The sequence below is a fragment of the Lottia gigantea genome (assembly GCF_000327385.1).
Source record: "Lottia gigantea unplaced genomic scaffold LOTGIsca_35, whole genome shotgun sequence".
In the NCBI taxonomy this organism is placed as follows: domain Eukaryota; kingdom Metazoa; phylum Mollusca; class Gastropoda; family Lottiidae; genus Lottia; species Lottia gigantea.
In genome coordinates, this window is record NW_008709190.1 from 1,947,502 (window position 1) to 1,966,870 (window position 19,369).

General features: G+C 33.7%; 3 protein-coding genes across 3 annotated transcripts; all 3 read left to right on the forward strand.

The window, feature by feature from the left end:
* Positions 1-502: 502 nt before the first annotated feature.
* LOTGIDRAFT_121093 (hypothetical protein) lies at positions 503-4,108 on the forward strand (the record flags this gene model as incomplete). The annotated part of the gene is made up of 7 exons (XM_009058727.1): positions 503-643; positions 1,069-1,244; positions 1,588-1,733; positions 2,287-2,499; positions 2,864-2,967; positions 3,500-3,637; positions 3,920-4,108. The coding sequence occupies 7 exons, from the start codon at positions 503-505 to the stop codon at positions 4,106-4,108; spliced, it is 1,107 nt and encodes a 368-aa protein (XP_009056975.1).
* A 4,094-nt stretch (positions 4,109-8,202) lies between these two features.
* LOTGIDRAFT_216950 (hypothetical protein) lies at positions 8,203-13,006 on the forward strand (the record flags this gene model as incomplete). Its single annotated transcript, XM_009058728.1, has 9 exons — positions 8,203-8,373; positions 8,920-9,109; positions 9,472-9,548; positions 9,668-9,832; positions 10,131-10,316; positions 10,502-10,672; positions 11,207-11,326; positions 11,822-11,914; positions 12,201-13,006. The coding sequence occupies 9 exons, from the start codon at positions 8,203-8,205 to the stop codon at positions 12,321-12,323; spliced, it is 1,296 nt and encodes a 431-aa protein (XP_009056976.1). The 3' UTR covers positions 12,324-13,006.
* A 2,582-nt stretch (positions 13,007-15,588) lies between these two features.
* LOTGIDRAFT_233174 (hypothetical protein) lies at positions 15,589-17,132 on the forward strand (the record flags this gene model as incomplete). Its single annotated transcript, XM_009058729.1, has 2 exons — positions 15,589-15,610; positions 16,141-17,132. The coding sequence occupies 2 exons, from the start codon at positions 15,589-15,591 to the stop codon at positions 17,130-17,132; spliced, it is 1,014 nt and encodes a 337-aa protein (XP_009056977.1).
* Positions 17,133-19,369: the final 2,237 nt, after the last annotated feature.

Consider the following 19,369-nt stretch of genomic DNA (forward strand, 5'->3'; position numbering starts at 1 on the left):
GCACTTAAAAAAGTAAGCTTACATGTTATTTGGCAACCTGGTAGGTTTGAAATACGTGTAACATGCATGAAAAAATAAAGTTAACACCCACAACTGATAGTAAGTCTTACCATATGATGAATACCAGTGTTATGTGTGCTTATGAATTTATAACAAAATACTTAAACTGTTTTGAAATCAGAAATGCAAGAACATGTACATAGGTAGATTATGTGTGTGCATAGCTAATGTAGGCCTACTGAAGCATAAAATTATTTCATGTATAAAGCTTACATTATTTGTCATGCTCTTTTTCTTTTCACCAAAAGGCTTAATCCACCAAAATAATCTAATAGTATTTCTGCATCATCAACAGACTGTATCTGCCATCAATATGTTTTTTACTGCATAGGCAATATGTTTTTCAACATTAAATAAACAAACAGTTTGATATTGATATATGTAATCATATTGGCATATTTGTATTTACAGGCAATTGAAGAAATAGTTAGCAAATGGCAAGATGGAGTCAAGTGGTGGAAATAATTCGAATAGTACCCCAAAGATAATGGTATTCAGACCAACATGGGAAGAATTTCAGAATTTTCCTAAGTTTATTAAATACATTGAGTCACAAGGAGCTCATAAAGCTGGGCTGGCAAAGGTATTGTATTTAATCAGTACTTAATATCACACATATTTCAATTCCAGTTTTGTGCTAAATTGCAATTTGCAATGTTTTTTTCATTCAAATACCTATAAAGAGCTTAAGCTTGTAGAGTTTTCTTTTTGATTGAAAAAGCAAATTTGTGAACATATTACAAATGCAGAGACAGATTACTTGAGAGGTAGTGTTTCAGAGCCCTTGACATAAAGACTGTAAACATTATGACTTCTAATTTACAGACTTTCTGTATATGACTCTGATTGACTGTATTTTGTAGCGTACTGTCCAATCAAATTGCTGCACTAACAAAATTTTGTGATACTCGGTTCAAGGAAAGAGCCTAAAGCTTGTGAAAGTGCCATGAGCGAGAAGTAGAGAATATTAGTACCAGTCTATTTGATTACAATTTGTATATTTGAAAGGTTATACCACCACCTGAATGGAAACCAAGACGTAATGGTTATGATGATATAGATATTACTATACCAGCACCTATTAGTCAGATGGTCAATGGCTGTCAGGGTCTATACACACAGTATAACATACAGAAAAAACCTCTTACAGTTAAAGAGTTTGAGAAATTGGCCAATAGTGACAAGTAAGTATTAGTTCAATAAGTTTGTAATTTCAAGACCAGTGACGTCACAAAGCTAGCTTAATTCTTACAAGAATTGTCTGTCTTAGAGTGACAGGTTTCCCCTTTGTTTGACCAATCGTACCTGTCTCAAAATGTTTTTAGACAAGACAAGCAATAATGGTGTTAACAGATTCAATTTTCGCATAGTTGTAGTAAGCTTATTTCTTAAAACTATTTACATAAGCTCAGTAATATTATGGCAGTTCTCATTTTATACTTCATGACATCAAGTGATGCCTGTTTTCATTGTAGCAAAGTCGGATGTAAAACCCATTTCATTTTAATTTCTATTTTTTATCTGTAGATATCGGACACCCAAACATTTTGATTATGAGGAATTAGAAAGAAAGTATTGGAAGAATATAACATTTGGAGCACCAATTTACGGTGCTGATATATCCGGAAGTATTTATGATGAGGATCAGAATGAGTGGAATATCAATAGGCTTGGTAAGTAGTTTTGATATTTCAATCCCAGAATTGGTCAAGATGATACCATCAGATTTTCTACCTGATTTTCCACTTTCATTTATACAGGATAGAAGGGGTGACATGGATAAGACATAGCAAGACCCCTTGACATTTGAAGAATTAGAAGTAATAATAATGGACTGTTATGTCTCTTTTCTGACATTTCCCTTATTTGGCTTGGCATTTGATCATCTGCTTTAACCAAATCTATAGCAGAAAAGTGGGATGTGAAACTTTTCTTTGACATTTGTCGTAAGCATGATGCCATAGACGAAAATGATATATGATGTATCTTATTGATTTATGATATCAGCTGATGTGCTGACTGAAAATGACAAACTTGCACATAAAAAGACCTCTTCACAATTTCAATCTATTACAAACTATGTCTTATACCTTGAATAATAGCCACCTTCACCATCACAAAATGCAGCGATTTGATTGGATTGTACGCTAGCAAATAATACAAATGAATGTTCGATGGATCATTGTTTTTCGCATGTCCAAGTGAAATTTATGCTGTATTTTGTAGGTACCATTCTAGACTATGTAGCAGGTGATTATGGTATCCATATTGAAGGTGTTAATACAGCCTATCTATATTTTGGTATGTGGAAGACTACCTTCGCCTGGCACACAGAGGACATGGATCTATATAGTATTAATTATCTTCATTTTGGTGCTCCGAAATCATGGTATGCTGTTCCTCCAGAACATGGAAAACGACTTGAAAGACTCGCTCAAGGTAATCTGAATCCTATGAACAACAATGAAATCTTCGTATACCCTTAACTCCAAGTCATATAACTAGAAGTCTTGCACTTCAAGTACCGGTAATACAACTTAAAATCTTCATATAACTTGAACTCCAAGTAATAAAGTGTGTTACATTAACAATAACCATAGATATATCCATTCTTTGCTGAAGTATGAATGATCAGATGATTAAAAATCATTGATTTGAATAATTATATCATAGATCATTGATGTGAATCTAAATGTAAAGCTATGTTTATATGAAATAATGTTTCAAATTAGTTAATGGTATAGATCTTTCTGTGGAACAAATTCTGTCTGATTTTCATATTCCAAAATATGTCATTTTGCAGGTTTTTTCCCAGGAAGTTTTCAAGCATGTCCTGCCTTTTTACGCCATAAAATGACACTGATATCACCTCATATTTTAAAACAGTATTCTATTCCTGTTAACAAGGTCAGTATTTAGATATACATCTCTTAACTGATGTTGAGTTGGGATGGCTCACTGAGTTAGACATTTGAAAAGGGAAAGAAGGAAAGCAAACAATTTCCACAAAGATTATAGCCTGTTACTTTGTGTCACTGGCACAGAAAAACATTCTTTGAATCTATTTTGCTGATGTCCAGCTAAGAGCCCAACTTTCAATTTTTTTTCAACAAATACATCTGTAGTGAGCTCAGAAATGGGGGGTGTTTTTGTTAGTCAATGACATCTTCTTGATATTAATGTACCAAGACATTTATATTGTGCTTCAGTACATTTTACTACTGACAAATATTACCTACAGTTGAAATTGAGCTCAAGAAGCTGTTGAATTGAATCACTTATTGTGTCACATTAAAAACATATCTTACTTGATTGCTTCTTTTATTTATTTATTTTGATGCAGAGGTTATACATAGTGGAATATGTCAATAGTGTAATATGTGTAATATGTCATTATTCTAATATGTCATTATTGTAATTCGGATTCTGATATTTACAGATAACCCAAGAGGCTGGTGAGTTTATGATAACATTTCCTTATGGTTATCATTCGGGATATAATCATGGTTTTAATTGTGCTGAATCTACTAATTTTGCTACTGAAAGATGGATCGAGTATGGTAAAAGATGTCTTCAGGTAAGTGATTAATATAGTTAGAACTATTGATTAAACAGACAATGAAACCATCAATTGCAACTAAATAAATCATGTGAGAAAACTACTTGATAATCAAAGCAGAATTTCTTGCATGCCACAATAGATAGCTTGCATTATCATGTCTTTAAATAGATCTGCCATTCTGGTTTCAAATTTTTGGAGAATTAAATTATTCTATGTCTAACTGATCAACAGTTCCAAAATTCATCATATTTACCCTATCTTCTTCAAGCATCTACATAATTAATATTTACTTTGTAGTGTATATGTAGAAAGGATGGTGTAAAGATTAGTATGGACTGTTTTATAAAAAGATTTCAACCTGATCGTTATCCATTATGGAAGGCTGGTGAAGACATTGGTCCTCATCCAGAAGATAGATACAAGAAAAATATCAGATCAGGGTTAGATGATTTCAGAATTAATGAACCAGAAAAACAGAACCGCTGAACCTTGTTGCTGGAACTTGAGATGATTTTAGGGTTCCAGTACCAGTCAACAAATTGAAATAAGGAAATCAGTTATAAATTTTGTTTTATCGGTCTCTGAATTTTCATTGTTGTTTTAGATTTATTTTGGATTGGCATGAATATTCCTAATATTGGCATGATTTTGGTAGCAAATTTCTGGTTGAAGGCTATTAGGCCTTAGAAGAAACTGGAATAGGTCATAGAAAAGACCCTGAATTGAGCAGACTCAACTTAGAATTGACAATAATATTAACTTGGAACATCCTTCCTCATTTGTTGTCTAAGTTTTGAAATTGTATTAAAAGAATTTGATTTTATTTTCAGGGAAACAGAGTCTGGATCAGGAACAGTTTCCAAACGACATCCCCCATCCAAGAACTTTGAAAAACGAGGGAAAAAGCCCAAAAATATCGGAGTGAAATTGGAGAAAGAAGGTTCCATTGACTCAAATTGTGCCACGCCAACAGAAGAAGAGAAACCAGAGAAGAAGAAAAAGAAAATCAAAGAAGAGAAAGCTAATGAAGAAGATGAAGCTGATGCTGTGAAATCAGAAAAAGGAGAGAAGTCTGTTGTTCCTTCCAAAAGAAAGATCGAGAAATATTGCAAGAATAATGCTCGTCCCAAAGCAGCTTTAGGTCCAAACATGTCATCATCCTTCCAAGATGCTTTTGCCAAACAGTTTGGTATTGACATCAATAAGATTAAATCCCCTGACAAAGCTACAAATGTGGAGGAGCAGGAAGGTGATGGCCCTGAAGTAAATGAGTCCAAAGATCAAGCATCAAAATCTTTAGAAACTTCATCAGAACCTCCTGTTAAGAAAACAAAGAAAGCACAAGCTAAAGTGGTTGAAATCCAGGGCAAACAAGGACCTTCATCAATACCATTGGATACCATTGACTTTGTGCGAAAACTTCAAGCCCAACAGCAACGATGTGGTGGAAAGATTCAGCAACAAGTAATAAAACAGCATGTTGTTTATCCAGTGTTACCAATTAAACCACAAACATCACCTGTTGCTACCAATAATGGTCATTCTTTAGATCAAACTATAGCAGCTGCTCAAGCCAAGCTATTTCAGTCTCCAGAAAGACCTCATGTTACTGGCTCTGAGTCGGTCCATCCTCAATCGAAATTGTATAACTTGGTGGCTACAAAACCTGTTTATTCTCCTTCTGCTACATCTTTTAATGCTTCTCCATTGAATTTAGTGAAACCCAAAGACAACCCTAAACAGAGAGTAGTGATGCATAATAGCAAAACAACCATTCTGAAAACACCTAAAAATGAAGCTGCCCAAATTCCTTTACTCAATACTGACATTCAGGCAGCTGCTCATGCAATCCATATTCAGAAGCAGATTAGGCAGGTTCTAGCTCAAGAGTGCTATATTGTGAAAGGAAAAAAGATTCCTCTCTCTGATGAAGAAATTCAAAGTTTGCGACAAGCCCTTGCTGCACAGATGGAACATATTCAGAAAGCTGCTCAACAAATGGCACATGAAAAGATATCTCCTAACAGTGGTGTGAACATTATTCCAAAATACACCATTGTCAAACCGGCATCAAATAATACATCTACCAAGACTATCAGCCAGTCATCATCACAGCAAATAGCATCTCAGAATCACCATTCATATGCAGCACCATCTGGCATACCAACACCACAAATACCGTCCCAACAAATTCCATCTTCTCATCCGAGGTTTATTTTGCAAGGTGTTCAACAAATTAATCCAAAATCACCAAGAGCTATGCCACAGCAGCATTCATCAAGTCTGTATCAACCATTAAAAATAGACGTGACCTCACCATCATCTAATTATTGTGTCAAAACTCCGCTAAATACAGTGAACCCTAGTGAAACAATACGTGGTGCTGTGGGTGTTCCACAATCCACAGTGACTGGATCATCTGGACTACCTTTAACTGTGAAAAATTCTTGGAAATCTCCTGCAAAGACTTCTAGAAGTGATTTCCAATTATCATTATCCCCCACCCAGACATTGAATTCAAATTATAACACGATGCAACTTATACCTCAACCTATTGTCCCTAGTTCTCAAGTGTCGCCCCCTACTCTGAAGGCCGAAATTATGACTTCACCTGTTGGGGTACATAATTATGCCTTGCCCCCTGACATTACATCCAGTGTGAACCCTAACAGTATTTTAGCGTGTAATACACCTAGTGTAAATAACAATGGTGTGAGTAATCTGTCGACTAGTGATTCGGGTAGTGTTGCCAGCACGAATAATCCCATGGTACCATATTATAACTCAGGTAACAAGGTATATGTTAACAAGTGTTTTTATTAGCCTTTGGCTCACTCATCTTTTTACCTTTCTCTTGTTTTAATGCTCACATGAAAATGTGAACTTATATTGTCACTTGTCTGTCCAGTGTCCTTAAACGTTTTTCTTTACGAGGAAACTTCAAAACAAAAAGAGACTATTGTCCATAACTGACATAGAAGAAACTTTAACAATATCCTGTCAACTTTGGCGAATTATTTTACTGGTCTTGATTCGTACAATTTATTGAATTTAATTCACTCAGCAAAATGAAATTAATGACAATCTGATCTGCTGTTGTGGGTGTTTGTTATCTAGCCTAGCAAGCTATCTTTTATGTTTATTTGTACACCATACCTCTTCATCTCCATTTAAATGTAGAGACTGGCTTAAAAAAAAATTTTGCATGAAATAATGTCCTTGATGTGGTTTAAATCTCCTTTTACAACCTTAAAATTCATTCAATCATAGCATATTTTTAGCATCATAGTACGCTTTTAAAGGAAATGCTTCTGAATTAGAAGTTCTCATGGACTTTAACTTGATGTTATTTCATAACATTTACTTGAAAACAATAACTGAGTATAGTGAAAGTGCCAGTCTGCATGCAACTGTTTCCTATCATGTCTTTCCATTCATCATCAATTTACTCTTTTCCTTGTATCCCTTTAATTTATTATGATGCTTGATGCTTTATTTTGAATGGCTGAGTAGGACAAAAATATGGGTGTGGTCATTTTGGCATTCTTTATGATTTGAAAAGTTGCTTTCTGGAGCTTTTTTACGGCAATTTCACTTACTAGTCCATCGATTAAGCTTATTATTGTCATTGTAATAAGTCCCAAAAATGTGTGAATTTAAGCTAAGTATTGTGAGTGTTTGAAAGGGTATGTTTACTCTTCTTTCTAGACACCAGATACCACTCTCAAGTGACTGGGCTTGTCAACTCAACATTCCTGAGTCCACATGGCAAATTGGACTGTAATAATTATCAACTTGACATTAATCTAATTCAAATCAAAAAGTTTTGATAAATATTTCCGACAACAACAGTTGCCTGTAATTCATTAAAAGAATAGCAAACCATACATTGCTAAATTGTTTTTTTGTTTGTAATATATTGTAATTCTAAATTTATTTTTTTGTTTATTTTCAGGATGGTATCCCTATGGTTGGCCAGGATATTTCTGGTGACCACAAGATGTCACTGTCCATTGACTCGCACCAACTGAAAGCCACAAAGAAAAAGATGAAAAATGTAAATAAAATTAGTAATATGATTAAGAATGAAAATAAACCAATATCAACAAAACCCAGTGATAAAAATATCAAGAAAAAGAAAAACAGTAGTAAATATAACAGTACTGATGATGGTAAGATCCATAGTATTTTGGGTTTTTTTTTTTTCAGGCAGAGCTATAAGAAGTGCCAGATTTGTGCCAAAGATGGATTTTATTGGTCTCCACATAATCATTATGATGATTTGAAATAGATTTTCAAAATAAAACTAAAGCCTTTTTGAATCACATTGATAGACATATAGTCTGCAGATTCCACAAGACATAACATTTAATTGGTACATAAAAACATACCAGTTAGCCAATTATTCTATTGATGGACAAGGTTTTTTTCCATTCTGTGTCCCCATTCGAAGTTCATATAGCTAAATGATTCTACTCATGGACAATATTTTGCTAACTTGATATTATTTTTCTAGCTCAGAACAATTATGTGCTATATTGATTATAATTTTGGTTACAGAGAGTTCAACAGAAACAGCAATGCCAGTCCAGAAAGTAAAGAAAAATGATGTCTCAGTGTTAGATGAATGGGCACATCCACTAAACAGGCTATGGCAAAATCAGCCATTAGATTTTGAAAGTGAAGAGATCTATAATTCCATTATGTCAAGAAGAATGCCTTTTTGTGCTGTGTGCTCTATGTTCAGAGCAGTGGAGGTAGGTGCAACTTGTTTTGATGACTTCATTTTTAAAATATAAGTATTGTGATGTGTTGAAAGCGGACATGAACTGACTCTGCATTAATAATTTTCTTACCATGTGGAAAACTTGAAACCACACTTGTCAAGCAGATCAATATTCAAATCTACAGACAAAGCTATTCCACTATTAGATTAAAATGGTCATTGATATATATATATATCATATTAACGATGTATGATATAACAAGATATTGGACGTAACTGCATAAATCAGGGGGAAACAAACCCTATATATTTTAAGCTCAAGAGTTCAGTGTTAACAATGGCAAAAAGTCTGATTATTCAAGTCTTCACAAATGTCTTGATTATGTAGGTTATATAAAAAATTATTTCAAAATTCCAGAATGGAAATAAATTCTATGGACTTTGAAAAGATATTTTGGGATATTATCTTTAAATTTTGACTTGCCATAAAATCATATGTCATGTATCTTTTTTGGTTTTATTTTTGACTATATTTTAATTCTTCATCAAATTTTAGCCTGGAAGTATAGAGATTAGTAAAGCCAGTTTACAAAAATCTAACACCATCAGTGTACCAGAGAAAACCTTACCGATGATACCAGATGCTGTCTTTGTTAGCAGTGCAGAATCCCCAAGTGTATTTGGTGTTCATCCCTCAATGGATACTGATGGTTGTAGTCCACTATTGGTTTGTGAGGATTGTCAAGTCTGTGTACATGCCAGTAAGTGATCGACGATTGTTGATTTTCCATTCAACATTTGTGTATGATTCTAATTTGATAATACAGTAAAACATTTCAAATTCTCTGTAAAATTGAAGAAAAATTTGTCAATGCCTTATCCCAAATATTTAGGAATTTTAGCCTATTCTAAAAATCCCACGACCAATAGATTCTTTGGTGTGACAAAGACATAAAGTGATGTGCATTAACAATACAAATAACAGCAAATGAAAAAGTATACGGGTAATTGGAATAGCTAACTGATAGAACTCCTTGCAAATGTTTGTTGTTCTATGATAAAATTTTGGGCAATTAATGGGTTTCATGTTAACGTTTAAGTTAAAATTGTTGAAAATTTGCAGGTTGCTATGGTGTTAAAGATGTTCAAACTGATATCTCTTGGAAATGTGATAGATGCCAAGAAAATGCTGTAAATGCTGTAAGTATTGAAATGATTCTTGATTTTCTCCAAGTTTGAGTTTCAGTGCTGTATGTACTGTGATAATGATATATTGCTATTCTATATTGAGATTGATATGGATATGGGTTCTGTTACAGGAATGTGAAGTATGTTTCTTAAAAGGAGGAGCCTTAAAGCAAACAACATCGCAGCAATGGGTACATCTAATCTGTGCTCTATCATTAAATGATATCAAGATAAGAAATGTAGAAGAAAAGAAAGATATAGTTATAGACAATATACCACAAGCCAGATATAAATTAGTAAGTTGACAAATCTTTTAACTGTTCTCATGGAAGCAATGGTTCAAGGTTATGAGATGACTTCCATAATTTATGAAGTCAGCATGTGGAGTGATCATCTCAATGTGAGTGAGTATTAGCAAAATCATCTCTCCTTCAGAATCAAAATATGCGAAGTGCCTCCTATATTTGTCAAATTCAGCTTTATGTCTTACCATCATCAGAAAGTTTGGTGAAATTTGCATAACTCTTATTGACACCTATTAGATTCATTGCGTTTTCAGATAGTAATTTTATTTTCTTCTTGAATTTTTTGTAGAAATGCTGTTACTGTTCCCCACTGACAAAGAACTGGAGTAAAATGACACCATGTATGCAGTGTTCACATGGAAAGTGTTTTACGGCGTTTCATGTAACATGTGCTCATGCAGCTGGCATGCAGTTTGAAACCAGTGATTGGCCACATCCAGTTTATGTAACTTGTACCAAACACACTTCAAAACAGGTAAGAGTAGCGTGACTAAATTAACTTCATAAAAACCAAAATATGCACTTTGAACTTCTTATTTATCCAAAGAAAAAGAAGCTTGTGCATGTCAAGGGTTTTGTTGAAAAAAGGGTGGAGCTTCATCTGTGCAATTTTTTCAGGCAGTTTATATGTATTATTATATTTTCCATTTTGTATTTCAGGTCAAACCCAAAAAAGCTGATAGATTAAAACTTGGAGATTGGGCGTTTGCTAAATATAAAAATGGCCGCTTCTACAAGGCCGAAGTAGTAGATGTTGAACCCCATTTATATTATGAAGTGGATTTTAATGATGGATCATATAGTGATAATCTTTTTCCCGAAGATATTGAGGTATGTATGATATACTTATGAAATACCCATTGTGTCCAACTGGCTGGCAGATTGTGTGACTCAATAGCAGTGAGCAGCCATTTATTTGTGTGTAGTAGGCCTGCATACGACACTGATGTGGTGTTTTGTGTTGTAAGAATATTTTAACATATGACTGAAAATAGTTCACCTGCAGTTGAAAGATCTGAATGAATCTTGACTGAATCACAATGTTTTCTCAACCGTTCAATTCAAATTTGCATGAACTTGGATTTTGGGGTTTCTCATTGCAGAGGACATCATAAAACACATTCACTTCTCAAACAGTTGTTGAAAGGACACAGAAATGTGGAGAAATGAGATCATTCAAATCTTAGCTTCATCTCAAAATGCCTAACATGGATGCTCAAAGCTTGAGAAAATTGCAGTTTTTTAATGATCAGAATGCAATCAGATATGCAAATTATATCAAAAATCCTATGGTCCCAGCAGAGAAGTTGTTCAAATTAAAAACATAAATAGGAAAAATTATGTCATGTTATGTTTATTTTGTAGAATTTTGACTGTGTAAATAATGGCCCACCACCAACTGGTACACCTGTGAATATTAAATGGACTGATGGTGATATTTATGGTGCTGTATTTAGAGGTATCAACTGTCAAGATGTCTACACAGTAAGTTACCATTCTCTTAACAAGATTTTAGTTGATTATCAATGTGGCTGATGTCATCGCAATGTTTCACTTTACTATAGATATATACAATTCATTAAAGAGATGTTTTGCTTTATTAAAGAGATACTTATCTTAATTACACCAAAATTTAAAATTGAACGATACTTTGTTAGTCTTTGTCTTAAACCTTGAAAGTTCTGTCTAACATTCAGTCATAATCACTAAACTTAATAAATAAAAAGCTGTTGATAGCCGTGCCTTACCATGCTGCTTCAAAAGATGTTGATTTTGAACAAACTCATCAACTACAGCCTTCAAACAGCTTATTTAGTAAATAACACAAGATATATGGATATACTACTTCTGAGTTTATTACATACTAAGTATATCTTGTGTTATTTATGTTTGCCTTCCTAATTCTATATGTCTTACAAAGAAAAGCTTATTTATTGTAATTTGCCTGGTATAGTAAAACGGAGCCATTTGTTTTAACAGATTGAGTTTGAAGATAGAAGTCAAGTTATAGCTAAAAGAACAGATGTGTGGACAGAAGATGAAGATATTCCTAAACATATCCGAGCTAAAATGGTGAGTTACTCTATTTCAACATCATACTTTTCCCCTTTCAGAGCTTGGAAAGTCAAGGCATAAGAAATTAATTTTTTTGCTGTGTTAAAATTATCATTACTTGTAGTTTTGTGAATTTCTCAGATTATAGAGGAATTCTGAAAAATTAAAAAAAAATTCCTACTAAATATAATTGGTGTAATTTTATTTATTAATAAGATTGCAAAGGCAGTTGACAATTTACATTAATCAATATTGTGGAAACTTTAAGATGGTTATTTTATTCTGTTACAACATTATTTTTCAGTCGACAGCTACAGAAAGAAGATATGATATGTTCTATTCTAATGTTGTACAGGATGCTAGAAGACCTAAACCTAAAGTTTCCTATCGAGCTATGTTAGATGCTATGAAAACAGCTAACAAATAAGGCACAACCTAACTGATACTGACTGTTCAGAACCATATGCATTACACTGCCAGAGCCTGAATAGTTCTGTTTGAAATCTTAATTCTTGTGGTTGTTACTTTTTACATTAATCCTCCTTGCTGTTCAAAGCAAAGATATTTCTGCTCATCTTCAGATTCTAAACATAAAACGAGTAGTCCACTTTATTTTAGGTAGTTTAAGTAGTTATCAACACGATGTAAGTTTAGTCTGCATGGATTATATTACTATCAATTTTACCCTGAAATTAAATGGACTGCTCGTGTTTGTGTTTTGAATCCATTTGCTTGACTATACATCTACGTTGTAAAGCCACAGACCTACAATTATTCAGTTCATTAAGACCTATTTATAACATGAATCATAAAAGACAAGTTATTCAAAACACAAGTGTACTAATTTTGCATTTAATAAGCAAGGCATTATGAAAAGTAGTAGACCTCATTATTAGGTCCATTCTTCTAAAATTTCCCCTAGTTAAAAATTACTTTTCCAAGTACTTGTTATACATTGTTTACAAGGATTTGTTGTAAATATTTTTATTATTGGTAATTTGTTGACATTGAAGATATATTTTCACTCTATTGTATTTATTAATTTTGGGGATTTCTCTCCTTTAAAATAAACAAATTTGCATATTCTTAATAAAATCAATTAAATACTTTAACATTGTTTGATTATATTAAACATGTCCTGAAAATGTAGTAGGACTTTTGTTTTATTTTTAGAATTGAAATTTAAGTGCTATTTAGTTCAGTGAATCAAATATATTTATATTTTATTTATCTTATAAAAATTTAATCCAAAACAGTAATTCATTTTATTAGTAAATGAAGGAAATCTATGCATTTGTCCTTGCACTTTTTTCTGTAAAGTGAATTTCAAAAGTTTTTATGTGCGAATTGGAATTGGTAAATTGAAGTTTCTGATTTTGCGATGAGAATTGGAATCCTGGTTTTAAAACAGTAAATTGTCAAGTTATTCCAAGTAATATCACTACTATTTTGAAGCGGACATTTCAATTTAGAAAAAAATAATCAGTAATATTCAATCCAGAAAGTACAAAGATAATTACTAACATGCCAAATAAGATATCAATACGAATTTGACTGAAAAAGACAATTTGTTTTCAGATTTAATCGGTCCATGTGAACCTTGTAGGGTTTTTGACATCAATATGGTTCATCCTAGAAGCTATGAACAAAACAAATCTAATTGTTTTTAAAATATCAGCATATCAGACCTCTGTTCATATTTTCGCTCTTTGATGCCTATTGAAATATAGAAGGCTAAATTTCTGAAATACTAAATTTGAACATAAAATCAACATTTTTCTTCAACTACATCTTTTCTATAAACTGTGACAAAACAAATCAAATATCATTATAAAAGGCAGCATTCCTATATCTATGTATTTCATTTCTTCCTGATATTGATAGAGTTCCAGTATTTATTTCCAATGACCTTATATTAAAGATATTTTATAAGGCATTTTGCATGTGGATCCTATAGTATATACTAATTGTAATTTTTTGTTTTCAACATTAAATTGTTGCTAAGGTTTTCCTCATTCTTTTCTCATTTTCTCAAAGAGCATGTAAAATATTACTGGAAAGGAGACTAAAATAAGCAGCATTCTGATTTTCGATTCTTCTTTATACCCACAAGGTAATGCACAATGGTGGCGCTCGATTGGTCAATTCTGGTCAGGTTCCGCCTGTGCCAGTTCTGGTTTCATTCGAACGGTACTGAGTATGTCATACTCAAAATTTACCCTTCTCAACTATCTTGAGATCTTTCTATAGGTGTGTTTTTAACTGTACTCCAATAGGAGATGATGTCATAGAGGTGGTTTGCGTATCACATGATACACAACTTTAACAGTTGTAAGAGTGGTTTGTCCAACCAATTGTCCTACTCAAGTCATGCATGTCTTCTATATCACGGCTACGCTGAAGAAAAGGATGGGGGTGGTAAACGTTCACAAAGTTGACCTAACACCAAAACAATATCGTGGACTCGTCCTATATCTGAATTTGAGATCATCGCACGTGATATCGAGGTCAATTTAGAGTTGAAGTTTACAACAATTCAAATCAAACACACAGGTGGACTCTTGAGTTTGATTTCCAGTAATTAATGTATTCTTCAGGCCTACCAAGTGAAAACATTGCCTACAAATAATGTTCTTCGAAAAAAATTATAGTTCTCGACAAAATAACACAACATACGGCAATTATTGTTTTTGTTTTTTTCAATAATACAAGATGTGACTTGTGTGGACAGAGTACATCGGACTACGAACCTTCAACTCTTCACCTCCGGAGGTTCGTATGTGAAATTATTGCTGATTGGTCCAATCTGTCTGCTCCAAAAGTGAAAATGGAGCCCGCTGGATTCGAAATGTTTACGGAAAAGGACGAATGTTTTTGGCTGGTTTTGACTTAATGCTTGGATATTTTTAGATGAAACTTTCACAAATGGTAAGGGATATATTTTTCATGATGGCATGCATATTTTGCAGTCGCCCCAGTCTGTTGGTACGTCAACATTTCTTGTGAGCAGCATGCCAACAGTTTCCATCTGCTTTTTAATAAAATTGGATGTGATCATTTATAGGCTATTGTTGAGATCTTGGATTAGTTCGAATGTGAAGATTTGTGATAAAAGGTTTTTGTGTTGTTCATGTAGTAAAAACGATGAAGTTTTGTTCTTGAGTTCAGTGAAAACTAAAATTGGGCGATTTTAATGAACGTTTTTAGAGTTACCGGTTCTTTCCTTGACTTCGTACAGACTCGTCAAATCTTTAGTGAGCACAGTGCTTCTCATCGGATTTAAATGAAATTAGGTATGATGATTAGATCTTGAATTAGACAGATTTTCGAAAAACTGTTTTGAGTGGGATATCTGTTTGTTCAAAATGTTGAATTTCTATCTATTTTGGTTTGAGCATTTAGAATGATTTACAAGTCGATTCCTTTTGCAATGGACATGTTATTGCTTCATGTATTGAATGACCTTCACAGATTAGGCCTAATCATCATGATGCATGCTGCTTTTTATTTCATCTGAAAACTTAACAAGGTTGCTGTGTTTACCTTGCCTGACAGCTATCATGAAGTATTTCAATTTAAGTAATGTACAATCAACCGACCCTGTTCAATTCTTAATTACAAAATAGTTGGTCGAGTGTGATATGTTTTCTGAGTAATTCATTTGAAATGGTGCCTAGCGCTCGAAAGTTGCAATGACGTATCGACGTGATGCAGGTAGTTTTGATGTCACGTTAATTTCATCGCGTATTTTTCTTGTTGCAAAACTTTAAATATTTGTGAAGATTAGCTTTGAATACAACACCCTGAAACACGTAAGTTGAATTAATTCTTTTCTTTCCTTTATGTGAGCTTGTAGTAGGAGATAAAACGTCCTAAAAAGAGATAATTTAGCGAGCACGCCAGTCAAAACCATCAGATAAGCCCTTTCGTTATTGTGCATGATTATTACAGTCTAATTATAAATAATTATAGCTGCCTAAGATCTTATAGCCTACTTTGTCTCCTTAATGTAGGGTAGCTTGGGTTAATGTAATGGTTACTGTTGCATCCATCTTTCATAAGCTTTCCTCATAATTCCAAAAAATATAATCAGGATACTAGAAAGATGTCGAAGAGGTCCAAATGGTATCTGAGCTCCTTAGACAGGTTTAAGTTAAACGCTTTCCTCATCCGTTTTATTGTTTCACCAGAAATGTTTCTCTTCAAGATTAGAGTTGCAGAAGGCCCCGTTTTACTAATTTCAGAGGCAATGGACTTTGATATAGATGCATTGAATCGGAAGATGAGAATGGTTGATCCAAACGATGTGTTGGATATGAGAGAGCGAACGGCGTCGGCGGAGGAATTAGGTGAACGAGATGATTCGGACAACACTTCTGATGAAGCAACATCACCACCAAAGCAGACCAACAAGTATATTTCTTTGATTACCAAGTACCAGGCTCTGTTTGCTATAATGCCATTCCTGTCTCTACATAGTAACCCATGTTTTCTAAAAGCTGCTAAGGATTTTGTCAAGAGGTTAGCTTTAACATCTCATCTAATAGATCTACGTAAGAAGCTGCCATCAAAAGCTTGTATCACCTGCGACGGTTTTACATCACCAAGTCGTGGTCTATCGCCAGAACGGAAGAAGAAATGGACTCTACCCCTGTGTGATAAAGTTCTTCCGGATTTTTCTACCTTGCAAATATACGAGGACACGATCCACAACTTTAGTTCAATTCGTATTTCCAACGAATCTATTTTTGCGGATGGTGACACTTGCCATAGTTTACCAACGATGCTTCATGCTCCGCAGATCGACGAGGAATGTTACGGTAATTACGTAGATAGACGAGAAGCAGAAGAGACCCTAGTACAGCAGTCAATGGCGGAACAAATCAGCGACTATGTGACATTTCCAGCCGTGACATCGAAGTATAAAAATCGCGAAAATCTTACGTTCCACGACTCGACACCGACTAATGTTTCCAGGCTGCCCATAAAGTATATAAGTCAAAATGTTGGGGTAAAAAAAAAATTTCTCGACCTGAATAGGCTGTACAGACAACGTCAACATCAAAGATATCGAAAGAAGCACATGCAAAGACAATTCTCTATTTTCTACCAACCGACTGCAATCGAAGAAGATCCTGATATAACGATACAAAATACAGTCAATTTCTGTATGAATATGTCATCACCAATTAAATCCGAAAGTTTGAACCAATCTTCAGAAGATTTGTCTGATTAACGTAGCGGTGTGCACCCATTTTGGATATTGATTATAAATGGGACATAACTCGTCTTAAACTAAAGTTAATTCAATGCTCAGCTGTTGTCTTTAGTCAGATCAACAGTTTTGTGTATTACTGTGATTGGTGTTAAGACCCAACTATAAAAAAAATGACCCATTGTGCTTTAAGACTGAGATCCACTGTAATATTTAAACGTAGATCCATTTAAAACTGAGATCAATAGTGCTACAAATCATGCTAGAAAATTAAGACCTAAATATAAACCTGTAAATTTAGATTTATTTAGAAACCTAAATTGATAATATGGTGTTAACAAAAACTGATAACTCATTGAACAAAAGGAGAAGAATTCACTTCTTTTAGACGCTAGTGCATACTCCGCCCATAACACCACTAATCTTTTTAATAAATCTCATTTTATGCTAATGAAAGGACCAGGGTTCATGGTGTAAAAATCGCTATTTTTCGTGGGTAATTGGCAGAAAAATACTTCTATGGTCCCAAATACAAACAAACAAGATCGGTGAATGTGTGTGAAGGTTCATTCAGTCTATAGGGGTCTAATTGTATTTTTTCTCAATGTTAATTCGTGTGTTAAGTGAACTTTATATTAAAAAATGTCAAAACGATTTATATAAAGATGACATGTTCAAGAAGTTTTGGATGAATAACCTCCACACCTCTTTTCGCTGCAATCGCCATTTTTATCAATACAGAGCTTCCCCACAATATATCTTTTCCAAGAAATATGTGGTATAGCACATTATGTTAGCCAGACATAAAGCATGAAGATAGTGTGAACGAATAGATTTTTTTCTCTTAAAAAGTTAAAGGAAGCCTTTGTAGGCCTACCAGCTTTTAAAAACATAAATTTTGACAAAGTTTCGTCTCTATTAGCCAATAACATATTAATTTATATGAATATTATGTAAGTTTTTCCAATAATGTCGATAAATTTAAGTGATTATTGTTTCATGAATCTGTTCAATTTTCAAATGTGTTCCCCTATAACATTGTTATTTATGCCATTCAACTATATATGACGTTTATATTCCCAAATATGCAACGTAAATCAGTCATTGTGACTAATAACGCCACCGATCCGGCGTTAATATTGCCCCGTGATCATTATGCATTGTGCTATTTTCTCATTTGTACTCGGGAGTTTTTAAAGCTGACATAAGAAAGAAATCAATCGGGACCTAGTCGGATATCACAGAGTATACTGTACATGTATATTCATCTTAAAATTGTGTCCATTGTTAGAGCTTTCTGCAAGTTTTACCACAGTTTACATTTTACTTTCACATAAATTTGAAATTAATTGGGTCTTAAATCTGTGGTATCTTTACAAATAACATGATGTTCAAGGTGCTCGTAAAACAGCTGTGTTCCCAGTGGGCCAATTTGTGTATAGAAATAAACCGAACACTATTCTCACTCCCAACCGAGCACAAATAATCATAACCACGGGCCGCTTGTCGCATAAAGCATGCGCTTCTCTAGGCATTGTTATAATTTGGTGAAAGAATGAAATGTCAAAAATTTCTGATGTGCAGTGAAGCTGGTATGCAATTTATCATGTGCATTTATCATATTTGTAAAATGTGTGAAATGAATAGAATTTTGTACTTAAAAATGCTATCCGTTCTGGAAGCAATCTGCACAATATTGTCAAGGCATTAGCCTACGTCTTTATCTTATACATTGACTACAGTGGGCCATTGTATTAAAACAAGTTTGTGATGAAAATTACAGATGAAAACGAGGGCTCTGATTGGTTGCATTCGCTGACTTACACGCCAATCAAATCGCTGATCGTGAAACAAGAAAGTGAGCCACTACAGAAATAAGATGATGCTGGAAATTATAACATTAATATATCTATTTCATTTCGTACGTCTTCCCACAGACTTTGGATAGACGTCTGATTCTGATGGATGCAATTCTTTATGTATTTTTTTCTATACATGTATTTGACTTATGCCTAATTAACACATTACATGAAAGGGCGAATTAGATGTAAGTTAAAGGTAAGAGACTGTAAGAGATAAAGAAAGAAAACACAAAACCTCTTTGATGTTTTATATATAGAAATCATAATTAGCAATTCACCTTAAGTTTCATGTTTTCTGGGAAGGCAAATGACGATGTTACGCAGATGCCGAAGTTCAAGTATATTTCGTTTATAGCTTTTGAGAAGCTTTGTTGCAAATAGCTATTTATTTCCATT